The sequence below is a fragment of the Strix uralensis genome, chromosome 1 (assembly GCF_047716275.1).
Source record: "Strix uralensis isolate ZFMK-TIS-50842 chromosome 1, bStrUra1, whole genome shotgun sequence".
In the NCBI taxonomy this organism is placed as follows: domain Eukaryota; kingdom Metazoa; phylum Chordata; class Aves; order Strigiformes; family Strigidae; genus Strix; species Strix uralensis.
Window position 1 is genome coordinate 124,440,065 of NC_133972.1, and position 14,864 is coordinate 124,454,928.

The 14,864-nt window shown below is 35.8% G+C and overlaps 1 protein-coding gene across 3 annotated transcripts in view; it reads right to left on the bottom strand.

The window, feature by feature from the left end:
• Window positions 1-203: 203 nt before the first annotated feature.
• Window positions 204-14,864, bottom strand: part of SS18 (SS18 subunit of BAF chromatin remodeling complex) — a 46,468-nt gene continuing 31,807 nt past the window's right edge. Inside the window, exons 6-11 of one of the 3 annotated variants that reach the window (XM_074879917.1) lie at window positions 10,858-11,025; window positions 10,035-10,139; window positions 7,750-7,842; window positions 6,907-7,029; window positions 4,106-4,239; window positions 204-1,888 (exon numbers count right to left, since the gene is read on the bottom strand). In XM_074879917.1, coding sequence (XP_074736018.1) covers window positions 1,862-1,888; window positions 4,106-4,239; window positions 6,907-7,029; window positions 7,750-7,842; window positions 10,035-10,139; window positions 10,858-11,025 — 650 coding nt within the window. In that variant the 3' untranslated portion in view covers window positions 204-1,861. The remainder of the gene's footprint in view (window positions 1,889-4,105; window positions 4,240-6,906; window positions 7,030-7,749; window positions 7,843-10,034; window positions 10,140-10,857; window positions 11,026-14,864) is intronic. The other 2 variants (XM_074879926.1, XM_074879936.1) reach the window with 2 other exon arrangements.

Here is a 14,864-nt window from a genome sequence, read left to right on the forward strand (position 1 = left end):
CAAACAACCTACACAACATGCTGATTACTGAACAGTTAATTCTAATTAACTTGGCTATGGCAAGAGAATTTTGATAAAGTCCTAGAATGCAAATACAGTTTGGCTATTCTGGCCAAACTTCTATAAAATAAAAACCCACAGCAGAGTCTCCAGATGAGACATCAGAGTGATAGGGATCTAATTTAAAGAAACAAATGAGAAAATTAAAATCACAAATAATTTATTCTTCCGTTAGAATTGATGGAGTACAGTTTTAAATAGCAATGAAGTACACAGTGGTGGAAAATTGGCACAGAACCTACAAGCATTTCATTCATAATAATGTTCCTCATGCCATATCTGTTCAAACCTTGATGTGTATTTTCTATCGACTTTAAGAGAATTGTTCTCCCTTTAAAAATTATGAACAAATTTAAAATCTGGTCTTCCATGTATAACGTTACATATTATGAACGCCAGTTCTTCTTTTTTTCTCCCCAGACATGATTCCCAACTGAAAAAAAGAAATTATTTAACTCCTGGGCTAATTTTAAGTTTTGTCCTTTATAAAAGTTGTCAGGAAATGCATATAGTCCTGCACAACAGAATATCCATTTATTTATCTGATATACAGTTGCAGGACAATCTCAAAACCAATTTTTTGTGTACTATGCTATTGATCAAGGTGCTGCCTCTATCTCACATGCAACACTATAAGCATTAATGCAGTTCAAAACAAAATTTGGCATTTACCTTACCAACAGTTTTTTTATTTGATGTTATAAAACATCCCTTGGTCTCATGTTAACCAATAAGAAAAATGGACACACACAAAAAATGCCCCCTTTCTAAAGATATTAACTCCCAGTTAGGAAAGTTTAGATAGGCTTTACAAATTCTTCTAGGCTATTTTGATACATACAAATTATTCAACTAAAGGTTAAAATACACTTATACAATACAGCCCTGTCCTCCATATTCTTTTTCAAGTTCTTTGCATATTCAAGCCAAGTAAAATTAACACTTGTCATTTTCTCTGTTATTGCAATTATTAAGAGGGATTACAGCTTGCTTATGCAAAGCTGTGACAAAACACTTGAGAAATAAAACCCAAACGTTTATCTTGTTACCCAAAAAATGTTGCAGAAATTGTCAAACTATGTTAGAAACAATTTTTACAAAAATGCTTCACTCAGAAAAATTGGAAAGCTTAAAAAATTTATCTTTGCACAAGACTATATTATACTGTTCTTAATTATGTTCCCATTTAGATAACTGGGATTCTCATTCTTTGTACATGAACCTATCAGTGATGTATGATGCTCTCCATCTTCTTTCACTGTTATCTTTATTGTACACCATTTCAAGACTTATACAATCAAGCACTTACGCCCCAACCCATTTTTAACAGATTTCTTATCCTGCCCAGTGAGTAGTGTACTGTCTTGCATATTCACCACATGAAAAACATAATATACAAAATATTGCTGCTGTAAAAAGTGTGCATTTCCCCTTTCCCCCTACAAAAAAAATCTGTGGAAAAAATATTAAATTCCCATAACCTTCATAAACATACAAAGCTGTTCGCACCTTTCAGTCTGTAACAGTCTATTTGACATACAGTTCTCAACTCACTGCAAATTGTTATGTCACATATTTTCTGTCCAATATTGCCATCTAGAGTAGAGATGTGAAATCAGTTTCTGAGAATCTACAGTCTTTAACAATTAACCCATAAAGACTGTATACCATAAAACAGCCACAAGATTTTTCCAAAAGCTAGATGGAATGGGAGGTTCTCATCTCAGGAAGATGTCCGCAGTGCTGAGGAGACAATATGGCTGCTAGTATAGATATTGCCTACCGGAATGTGAGTACTTTTTCACTGTTGATAATTTCCATACTGACCCTAAAGAAAGAAATTTAAAATGCATAATTAGACCACAAGGCATATTTTCCTCTATTAAAAGCTGGAATCAGAAGACCATCCAAATAAACTATGATATTAAAAGGTGGAAACAAATAACAATAAATGAGAAGCCAATATGATTAGGTGGCACAGAGTTTCACCTCACTACATATCCTGTGTGTTTTAATGTAGAAGTAAGACTGATGATGTAGATTTAAAGCCAGGAACCTAAATTGATCCGAAGAGTTTATCTTTAAATTCAATAGACTGCTGTGAAATCTGCAGAACACTGTCAAAATTAAAAGATGGGAATTATTTCCCACGTAAATTTTGAAAACACTTTCAAAAAGACAAGGTCACCTAAGTTCAAAGTATTTAGGAAACTAACCTGCTTTCAGAGATACCTAAAAATACTCATACAAAGCATCACAGAAAGGACTGATACATGCATCTCAAAAATCAAGGCACATCCTGGTGAACATAAAGGACTAGTCAACATATCCTATACAAATCAATTATTCCATCGATCTGATACACAGAAATATTACCTTCACTGATATTCTCTACTGCTTTTGACAGAACATCATTTACTGCAGAGGCCGGCAGAGGTGAAGGCATCAATGCTACATGCTTACCATGCTCCTTCACCACAGGGTTCAAGGCTTGGAGAAACAAGTAGTGTGCTATGAAGTGAACATTTTCCAAACTGTGGTCCCACCACCATTCCATGTTAAGTACCATCATAATAAGGCAGTACTTTAAATTCCAATTTTATGTTGCAATGTCAATTTTTTCCACTGTAATATGACAACCAGTCAGGAAGAAGAGTTTCAGAACAGCTGCCAGACGAGAATTTAAGCAGCACAAATTCCTATGGGAATGGCTAGTATGAAAGAGTCGAGAGGTCTTCTATAATTGAGTTTCCCAGTGGAACTTAGATTGCACAAACTGAAGGAGTAGAGCCTATCTACAGAGAAGGTTATCCACTTCTACTGCACAGAAACATGGAAGAAACTCAGCAAATTGATATTAAGTTTCCTTGACCCTATATTTGTCATAAATAAAGCATTTTCCTGTAGCTTATTATTTGCAGGAGGAAACTATTAGTTCAGTGAATGAGCATTTTGTTTAACTGTTAAATAATTACAAGTAATTACATCTCTACCACACTGGAAGAGCTCATTCCTTCTTTCTTGCCTTTTCTAATTTCTGTAGAAAGGAAGCCAACTGTTCTCCTTTAGAAATGTGAGCAACTGTGGCTATTCTCACTGCCAAGGGCAAGTTCTTCTTGAAAGTTCAGCTGATCTTCTAGACATATTAGGATTTTATTTATACACTAGAACCATAACTTGATCCTAAGGCATATTTAGTTAGTCTCCATTTTATTTGCACCGAATAAAGTAATAGTGTACGTTTTAATGACATTTCTGAACGATTCATATTGCAAAGATTAGATTCTTACAGTTTAGTACCTTCTACGGGAATAAAACCTCCGCTTCATCCTTTAATTAGGAGACAGTTTTTTACAGGAGTCCTCCACTACAACTCCAGCCTAGACTTTTGGTGGTTCTTGTTTGTTTGTTTTAAACTTATCTTAGTAGTGATAGGAAAGAAGCAGTTGATTTTTCAGGTCACTTCTCTCCCATGTTCAGTGTTCCTTTATACTGCTCAGAGAAATCTGGTGCAAAAAATAGGCTTCATGTCTCCCCACACAGCTCTAAAGTAGAGGGACTTCAGTTGCACACCAGAGGTGGTTCTGCAACTGGAGAGGAGAATTACTGGACTTGTGTTTGTGGAAAATCAATTCAAGCACTTTTATTGCAAAGCAGTAACAAAGAATGATCCACCCTGAGATTCAGGAACCTCATCCTTCATATTAGTCATTCACCATGAGGCTACGGAACAGATCACCTTAATTTTTAAGGTCCAAAAATATCATCTGGAGTGCCTCACTTTGCCAAATTGCATTAAAACTTCGCAAACTCCGAAGAGAATGACTAATCACACCTCCACACAAATGATTCTGGGTAACTCACCTGGAAATAAAATCTGTGAGAATTGTATATACACACCTGAGAGATCATGTCCTCAAATTTCATTAGTTTAAATGTCCACAAGAAACTAAGATTATCAAATGAGTGAAAATCACAACTGGAACTAGATGATCTTTAAGATTCCTTCCAACCCAATCCATTCTATGATTCTATGAAAGAATACCTGGTCATATCCATAAGGCCTCTGCTGTGGTGGCTGTGGTGGCCCAGGCTGTGTGGGTCTGTATCCCCCATACTGCTGGCCTTGTCCTTGTGGATAATTGGGATATTGAGGTCCTGGACCACTCTGGGAGGGGCCTAGAGATCATTAAAATGTAAACGAAAAAAAGATTGCTTAAGGTGTTAGGAAGAAGAGAACAGTAAAAACATTGAATTTTACAACTGAGCAACACTAAGAAGTATCATGATGGTGGAGTTAGGTCTTTTTCTACCTAAAAACACATCAGGGATCAGTGGTCCTCCCCTCACCCTTGAAAGCACCTTAGCTGACAGGGCCTGTGCTCCAACCACAGAAATCTTTACTTTTATTTACATATTATTTATTATCAATGCATGTAGTTCCACACATGAGGTCACAGGACAAGGAAGAACAAAGCAAGAAACAACAAAACATAAACATGAGCACTTTCCAGGATTTAGGGAGGCACACTCTCCTCCTGATGTACGCTGCTCTGGTTCCAGAACTTTATAATGCCAGGAGCAGGCAGATGATCAGCTGCGTTTAGCATCTGGAGCTTTTGAAGAGACTAGCAGTGCTGCACTGCCAGAAAGTCAGTTCTCACACCACAGCAAGCAATCGTAAATGGGACGTCAGACAAACAAGTAACATGCATAAAATGTGAGATGTGACAACCAGTAATGCTATGGTGAGATGGAATAAACCACCCTCTCCTCCATACTCCTCTGGTCATCTTAACTTTCCAGGAAAATGATAGGAAAACAAAAAAAAACCCAACAACTTTGGCTCCAGCCTTTTTTAGCTGTAAAAGGAAGCAGTTCTTTTGTCAATACAAACTCTGTTACTATTCACAGGGACTCAAATCGTTCACACTGCATGTTAGTACCATCAGGCAGTGCAGCCACAGCCACGTTCCAAACAAAATTAACCTCATCCCTTCCTACCTGGGAAGGGATGGTGTAAGCATATATTTCAGTGACACTTCATAAGGATCTTTTGCTGTGGATCTATGTTAGCTTCTTCAACACATCCCTTAAAAACTGGCAATCAGGAAGAGTTACAACTCTTTAGAAGTGCTGTCTTTTAAACAAACCAACACTTTTCTCAGAAGAAACACATGTGTTTTAGCAATAGTGTGATTCAGTGCTAGAGAGGGCTAGTTTTAGCTACAGGCACTGGACATTAAGATGACATCAGCTCGTAACTCCTTCAGTAGTTCTGGATCTATGAGACAGTCAAAATGATGACCTGGAGAAGACCTGAGGCTATTACCATTCTCCTCAGGCCTCAAATCCCCTTGAACTATGCAGTTTCAGCTTTCTACAGTGGAACAAAACCTTAAAGATTGATAATAATGACTTGGATGCTGATTTATTTTTGCAAATTAGAAAGCAATTAAATATTAAATCAAGCAAGGATACTATATCCTAAGAAGTGCTGTGTTCATCTGACAAATGAAACTTGGTTTTATTTATTCATGGTAATTATTTATAGTTGAATCCTAAATATTCAGTGACAGATTTTATAACATAAAAATGAACTTCAATATCTAGTTCTGTTAAAAAATAGAAATCAAGAAGTATGTATTTGAGTTTACAAATTACAGTGGGTAAGTTGCTCCAACAGATTTCTTTATCCCTTTCCTCTAGTATGTCTTAACCTGAATTTTCAGAATAAGTTAGATTTTATTTCTTTACCTACAACATTTACAATAATGAACTAGAGGGACCTTCACTCTGATCTTCATTCTGTTCCTGTGTTACTTTTAGCAGAATTTAAGTACATGAATATTATTTTAGAACTATCAATTCATCCATTACTTCCAAAAGGAGAAAACTTGCTGAATCTCAGTGGATCCTCTTAAAACTTAACTGTCTCAACATAACTGGATTTAATGCAAATCTGGCATTTATCTACATGGCAAACAAGTCAGCCATGCATTTCTTCACATACCCACAATGATGACAGTTTTAGCATTTAAACCTCCAACAGAGCTAAAAATTAAAATATATGAAACTAGATTTCAGAGATTCCTTCTTCGAGATATATACACAGCCTTACAATATGCAAGCAAGCAAAACAAGAGAGCAGTATTTTTGGTATGCTCTTCTGACCTCAAGTTTTCAGAAGTAATGCATAAAAATTACATACCACTACTTTTAAGTTTCCTGTTTGGGAGGTTTTCCTTGAATCCAAGGACTACATTATCTCACTTGTCACAGAGGATTTCTCATTCCTGCCATACATCAGGAGGTTTGTACTACTAGTGCAAATTTATAAGACAAACTCTCTTGAAAGCTGCATTGGCAATGCTTCTATTCATTTCCTTATTGATCTGCACAAGAATTGTAAAAGAATGATTCATGTGCATTGGGTGAAATTTTAAGCTAGTTTTAAAAAGATCTTGTTCTAAATGGCAAATCCAGGGATGAAAGGGTATAAATAGCTCTCTGCCATCTTTCCGTCCTCCTGACTCTGTGTTCACCTACACAGGACAGAAAACAGCAGTCTTTCTGTGTCTTTCTAAATTACAGACACCTCTTATAATGTTTTTTAGGCACCCTCAGTTTTCTATGTTACCCCGTTGTCCTTGACTGCCAACATTGGATCTACTTCCCAAAAGATGATGTCTTCTACACGTCCTTATTTTGGCCCAGTGAAATTGTGGGTATACAACTTTTTTGCACAAGCCTGGCCTTTCAGCTCAGTAAAACAGGAATGGAATAACATATGAGGATCTCTCCTGCTCTTTTTTGTGGTTGCTGTCTGTGTCTTCAGGTTCTTACCATAACCCTGCTGTTGTCCTGGATAGCCTTGTTGGCCTGGATATTGCTGCTGTTGTGGTGGATAACCCTGCTGTTGGGGTGGTCCTTGATACGCATCTTGCTGCTGACCATATTGCGAGTTTCCTGTAAGACGATTGCAAGAAAGCAAAAACTTATAAAGATACCTACTCTATTAATTTTTTTCCTCCCAAGATGCACAGCCAACAACACAAGACCAAAATGAAAATGCAATATTGATTTCAAAAACTGAACAAAACAAAGAAAACTCAAACCAAACAGAAGGAATTCGGCCAAACAAACTGCAGTTAAAGCCAATTTTGCAAAGTTGAACTGCAGCATTTTCAGCATCTCTGCCAAACGAGCATTACATTTACTGGAACATCACAGTCATAAGATCATGACTATGCTAAATAAAATAAAAAAAAAAAGACAAAATTAAGGACAGCTACAAGAGCACAGACTAGCTACACAAGATCAGCAAGCTGTTTCCTAATGGCACTATAATTATACAAAATATATACACACACAAAAAGATATACAACTGAACCAACAAATTTATGTTTAAATAAAAATTTCCGTTGAGGTAAAAAAAAAAATCTCTAGAGTGTTTTAGTCATTTTACTGTTGTTAGAAATGGCAAATTGTGGTTATATATTTTAGGTGTTTGCAAGAAATTATTCTGAATGCTTCAAGTTCCCTGCAATTTTCAAGACAGCCAGCAACTAGTATTCTACAAGAGCTTTGCATGGGTATAAGTCGTGTTGTGCAAGAATTTTTGTTCCCGTTGCGGGTGAGGGAGGAAAGGGAATGTATGTGCGTATGTGTGTGAAGGTATATAGATACCTCCTTCGTAGTAATGTTGTGAGGAATCCTCATAAGGCCTATCGTAGCCTTGTTCAGGATACGACGGTTGCTGATAACCGTAATCATTATGACCTACATCAATTCGACAAGAGACAGGAAGAAACGTTAATGGCCTCTGAGTGAAAACCCTAAAAATATTTCATTTCTCAGAAAAATGAAAAAAATTTCAACTGGATATACATGAAAAAGAATTTTCAATTGTATTAGCCAAAGACTTATTAATATGATTTCCTTTCATACTGAATTAACATGTGACAGGAAAAAAAAAGGCTTAATGCAGTTTTAGCAATATCACAGCAAGGGATGGTCTTAAACCTTCTGATAATCCTTGTTGGGGGGGGGGGGGGGGGGAAAAGGTACTTTATCTTTCACTCAAAAAAAAAGAAAGCATTTAGGCCTTTCACATGTAAATAACCTGAATTAAATTAGAATGAACAAAGAAAGCAATTATCATACTTTGTCTAACACCTGTTCTGCTGATCTCCAATTCAAAAGCATATGCTAAAAGCAGTGTGAAATATAACAAATAAAGCTCAATGAAGTTATGAACCACAGTCTACATCAAATTTTGCTTTTAAGTGACAGGAAAGTAACATTCTCAAGATCTTCTCTACAAACAGAATTCCTCCAAGTCTTAAGAAAACACTTCCTCTTACATTCCAGTCCTGAGTAGGATCATGACAAACCAACCTTCCTTTTCAGAGACTACAGGCATCTCTGATTAAGAAACCAATATATGCAGTGAGAACCCCACCTGTTGTTTTTAGAACAAATATATTTTGTCTTGCAGATGACCAAAATACATTTTACTGCTAACTTGGTCAAGAAAACAAGCCAAAACTTTGTTTAGATTTGAAATCAAATGATACAAATTATATAAAAATTTGGAATAAAATTTTGGAATAAAAATAAGGAAAGGAGAAAACAGTTCTAAAACTAAGTAGTCTTTGTAATTAGTTCTGCAACTGTACCATGTGTCATTGACTGAATCTAACATAAATACATAAAACCATTAAAACAAGTCTTACAGTAGATTGTTTATGTTCTATATAAAAATAATAATGAGGTAATGATAAACAATGAATCTTTAGAAGGAATGGGTCTTAGAGAAGTAATCTGTGCTGCCACAGAGCTGTTGATGGTAACACTGAATTGCCCTTACTACAGTAAATTGCCTGTAACCATTTAACGTTCATGAGTGTAACATAAAAGTTCCAAAATTAAAGCTTAGTAATCACAAGTTAATGCAAGCTGTAAAATAACTCTGCACATATATCTCCGAAAATAACACATGCAAGCTTATATAGATGTGGCTTGATGTATCTTAAAAATCAATTTAATAGAAATTAAAATTCAAAAAACTAACTTGTATCCTTTTATTTACAATGGGTAGTTGCTTTGGCAATTACACAGCTTTGCTTCATGTATATTTTTAAAACATTAACATATACCACATTCCTTGAACTTCATAAGATATCATTAAGTTGCACACACGGTTATCACAGTAGTCATGAGTCAGCATCTTTGTTCTCCCAGTCTCTGCTCAGCCTAAACACAGGTTAATTACAACTCTTCTAATTTATAACACAATCCAATAGCCTTCAGCACTCTAAATTCTGAGAAGTAGGAGGACAGATTTATGAAATTCAAAGTTCCAGTCTTGTCTTGAAAGCACTGGGGGGACTTCTAAAGAGGATTCACAATTACAATCTCCTCAGGGCAGGGACCATTTTATTCCTTTATAAAAATTAACTAAAGGCCCATACCATAGCAGCAATAACACATTTGTGCGACTTACATGAAAACTAAACACTAAGTTAAAAAAATAGAGCATCTACAGGAAAACCATGTATTTTTTAGCAAGTTTTTCCACTTCAATAAAATCTTTAATAAAAGGATATCGCCCCCTCTCTTATTTATAATAAAGTTATGACTGTTTTAATTCATCTCAATTATACTAGATATTCTAAGGAACCCTCCATACTTTTAGATAAACCAATTACAGAACTTAATTTTGAAATACTAAAACTGTTCTTAGAGTTTCAAATGGGAGTACTACAAATTACATACTTTGAGTAAGTTGTAAAATTAACTAGTCATAGTAACTTAAACTGTAGTAACAACTCTGAATTTGAAAGGTTTTGTAAATGTGAGGTATGATATCCAATTACTGTTCTTGCCTCATTCCCTAATTTTGGGCATATGACTACATTAGTATTGGGCAGGTATAGAAAATGGGAAAGTTAACATTTATGAGAGATTACCATCAGGGTAATATTGCTGGTTCATGCCTTCTGGAGGACCTTGTCCACCATGACTGTATTGGTCCCCATAATAGTCTTCCTGGCCTGAGTACTGCTGTGGTGGGCCTGAAAAACCACAACCAGTCAATACGTAAATAACTTGTTTTCTCTGTTATAAAGCCTGCTAATTTCTGATTTTAGTATGAGAAATACTTCTCAAATGTACTCCCCACCCATATCGTTGCATTTTAGACAACATATGTAATCTGGTTTACTTAAAAAATTAAATAAATGTATCTATATATATACACACACAGTTGTTTGGCTGCACTAGATTGAGCACATATATATCAAATTTCAGTTTTGAGCTCATTTTAGGAACATGTGTATAACAGACTAAGGTGTTAAAAATAAAGTTACTCCTTTTCTAAAAGGACTGGAAAGAAAAAAAAAAAAAGGAAAAAGAGAAGCAGGATTGTGAAACATCGTTCCCTTTTTGTAATTGAGCAACTTCAGAACCAAGCAGGTACTCTGTTCCTTTTCTGCACCTATTATTTAAATATCGAAACAGAATTCTGCATCAGCATATCTGAGATGCATATTTTTAGATAGTTTGTCAGAAAGAACTCAAAACAAAAGAAATACTTGTCTTCACGTTTCATGGTTATACCAGTAATCTGTTGCTGCAAGAACCACCCGTAAAAAGGTAACAAAAAGAGTCTGCAAACGAGTCTGTGACACCTAATGATTTGATCGAAATTTGGTGTAAGCAAGGGAGTGATTTAAAATAGTTTTCAAGATGGTTATTTAAAATCAATGTAAAAACACTGAAGTGAAGTCCTACCTTGCTGTGGCGGCCTGTATGGAGGAATCTGTCTTTGACCCATCATGTGATTTCCTTGATTAACTTGGCCCATCATTCCCATGGGTGGCTGCTGCCCCTGGTAATGCTGGCCACCTGCTTGTGGCATGTTGTATTGCTGGGAGGGAGGCTGCTGGTGCATCATTGGACCTGTAAAAGGAAGAGTAGCAATTATGTCTTCTGCAACACATGATTTGTGACTACATCTTTCAAAAAGAATGTGGAAAACTCAACCTTTAAAAACAGACCAAAAAAGGGACTGTATTTCTAGTGCTCTCACAAGCATTCATTCCTTGTTTCTGGACCTGTGCGAATGCAGGTGATCAATTCAGTAACTGAGTTACAAAATAGAACTCAGCCTGAATAAGGCCGCTCGCTTTCTAGATGATTCTTCTTTAAACTCTACAGAGACATTAGCTTACTCGTGCACAACGATAACAGACTTTTACCATTTTTTGTTTGTTTTAAAAAGCATCTACAAAGAAATCATAGATGAAAACCTGACAGTGAAACCTTGATAAGTCATAGAAAAATTATTTAACATCGTGAACTCCTTGGGGCATAGTTTTAATACATATGTAGTTGTTGTTATAGTCCAAGCTATATAGCTTGTTGATACAAGCCACTTAACTGTTACCACAAAATAAACAATTTTATTTAGCCTGTAAAGACCAACCCATGTGTATCAGCGAGTCAGGCAATCACATGACAGGCAGTACGTAGAAAGGCCCACAGGAATACATGCTCTGCCCACCACTGAACAGTCCCAAGCAGCCTGTAACAAAAATCTTCTTTCATACCAAGCTGCACCAAGTTTCTATGAACCACAGGAAGAGACCAGAAGAGATCAAGTACTGCCCATGTTTTATCAACTGAGAAAATCTAATTAGGGCTGAACTTGGAAAAATGCAAACTTCAGTAATGAAAACAGACAGTTAAAGAGCACCCTACTGACATAATACAGCAATGAAAATTATGATTACACCATTTTATTACATGAGATTGCAGGTTAGGTTGATATAACTTTTACAAAGCTTCTTCACTTCCTCTGTAGTACCACTTCAGAAAACTGTTATTCCAGTATTAAAAATAGGAGGAAAGAGTTGTGACAAGGAGCTAAACTTCTTAAATGACATCTTTTAAAATACTTCAAATCACTTAACACATAGTGCACACTTTATAATGGTGAAACCCTAGGCTTTTTTTGTCTTTTAATTTATTTTATAAACTACAAAGCCAGCAAGTCACTAGCATCACTAAAAAACAAAACAAACCAGAACATCTAACTAGCACAGTCACTCCTTAGCCCCATCCCAGGAGAAAATGGTATCATCTAGTTTTCTGTAGGCTAGATTTTGCCACTGCATTTAATATTTTTTTAAAAAATAACTAGGTGCTGGAGCACAAGCAGAAAGTCCTACGTGAAATCATAGTACTGGAAAATTACTTAGATACAGCCAATACTGACAATGGACTTTATATAAGGAAAGGAATACATAGTCACTTAGATCCTGTCTATGTGAGGTTACAAGAGAAAGTTAAGCCAAATTAATTAGTGGTATGAATTCAAAGTGTGTCAGTTAAATCCCATTAAACCCCTGTGTGGAATCTCTCAGTAAGAAGTAAAGTGTCCTTAGTTCTGTTAAGCTTCATTTTCCTCTGAAGATAAATATTGCCCACTCTTAAAATGATCCAGTTATGATTCCATCCTTCAGCATCTCAGTTTCTGTGTTCCAATTTTAAAGTAAAAAAAAAATCATTTAAGTTGAGATACTGTAATTATTTTTCACTTAGCAAAAATATATTTCATTTTTTGATCTTCTGAACAAGTAGGTAATTTAGATCATTCCATTTCACTGCTCCTGCTTAGAGGTACTGAGAAACATTAAGCAGCCTCGAAAAAAAATAAAAACTTGTTGCCATAATATTCCTAGATCTCAAGAAAGCTTGTTAATTAACAATATTAATATTAGTCACAATACAATGTGATAAAAATGTGTTGGGTCCCCACGGTGCAATGTAGAGGTTTTCTGTTTGCTTTTTAAATTAGAACTTCATTAACGCTTTGTAGAGCCACAATGAGAATTCACTACCCTGTATCAGACTGTGTATTGTGTTATTAACAGAGTGCCTGGCTTCCTTCCAGTTTGGTTCACATCTCTCTCTTATTAAGAAGATACCTAAAAGAATAACCATGGTATCTATTGTCTCACACAACAGAACAATTTTATGCGGCAGTTTTGAGGGGTGAGGTAACTTTGAATTTGTTTTTTCTTTTGAAAAATCAAGTCTACACTAAAGCCACATTTATTCATTGTATAATGCTTAATATGACATAAAACTAACCTAGAAAGCCCCTTCACAAAACTTAAGTCAAAAAATTAAGACCATTAGTTCATGATCTAAGACTTTCTAATATTTATAGCACATACTTTTACAGACCACTTAAAATACAGCTCCTGAATCTCTGATCAGGTCACAACAAACTACACTCAGTGGAAGTCATGATCTCTTCCAGACTTGGAGATAAGACTTCTCATACAGAAGTTCACAAAACTCCGTGCTGCAACAGAATGCTCACTGCTTTCAAAAACTCTCCTTAGTAACTAATTTTTTGGTGAATTTCTAGAACTATTTATTCCAGAGAGGACAAAATATCTGATTCGTACAGAGTCCAAAATGAGTCCAACAAAACACTGTGTAGGACTATCCCTGTAAATATGCAAGTACACAAGGAGACTATTGTCTTTCCACAAAACTATTTTAACTTTGGTAACACAAAAGCCCTATATTTTAGTACGAAAGCCCTATACAGTTTCTATATATTCAGAAGGTAGTCTTCACACATCAATATACTGGAAGCATTCCTGGCATAAAAGTCTGAAGAAAAAGAGGCTAAGAAGTAATACTGTAAGTCCTGTGAGCAGTGCAGGCAATTTTGGTAGTCATTAAACAGGCATTTGAAAAATGCGGTGTAGACCCATATCAGTCTTATGGAGTAAGTGTATGTATAAAGCAAGCCAACAACAGGTAAAAACTGAACTGCTCATTGTTCAATTTAATTTAAAATAGTCTACATTACTGAGAATACACAACATTTTCCTCAACTGCACATTTCAAAGTCATCTACACCTACTCAATGAAAAAACGTGTTCCTGCCCCAGGCAGTGTCTCTTAAAGAGGACTCACATGTAGGGAAGAAAGTGGACTTAAGTGCAAATGGGCTGGTACCTGATCTTCTTGTAAGTGCAGTGACCCAGTGGCAGTCTCCTGACAAGAAATGACTAAAGAAAACTGACAACCTAGTCTTCAGACATGTAAGATGAATAGAAAGAAACAGAAATGCAAACTAGAAGTGGGTTCCAGATAAACCTAACAAATCTGAATGCACTGAGGATGAAAGAGCTGCAGAAAAAATGGTCTCCTTAGCTTTGTCTCTTCTGCTGAAACTCAGATACTGGTGGTAAATGCTATGAGAGGACAAGAACAACTGCTGACAAGGTTGAAGCTTAGGAAGAAGCAGAGAAGTGAGGAACCACACTCACAAATGAACCGGTGCTTCTACTGTTCTGATTAAAGAGGTATGGGAGCAGCTGGATATAACCAAAAAGCAACAGTATAAGCTATTGTTTCTTCAGTCTTCAAAAATATGTTGGTTTTGTTGCTAAGGAGAGGTCTATTCTTTAGGCATTTCACAACATGTACTCGTATCAATAAAGCAGCTGGACATACATATCAGAGTATCAGCAAAGTACACCATGCCAGATTTACCAGAGTAAATCTCGTTATTGTGTCCATTATTACATAAATGCAAAATATGTACCTAGCAATGCAGCAGCCCTCAACAAAACTTTTTTTGTTGTTTTTCTTCATGTTCATTAAAAAAAATGTGAGTTATTAAACATAAGAGATGGTGATAACTCTTGCAAGAGCTAGCTTAGGAACTATACCGTAGGGTAAATTTAACTTTCCATTTTCTCAAGATTCTT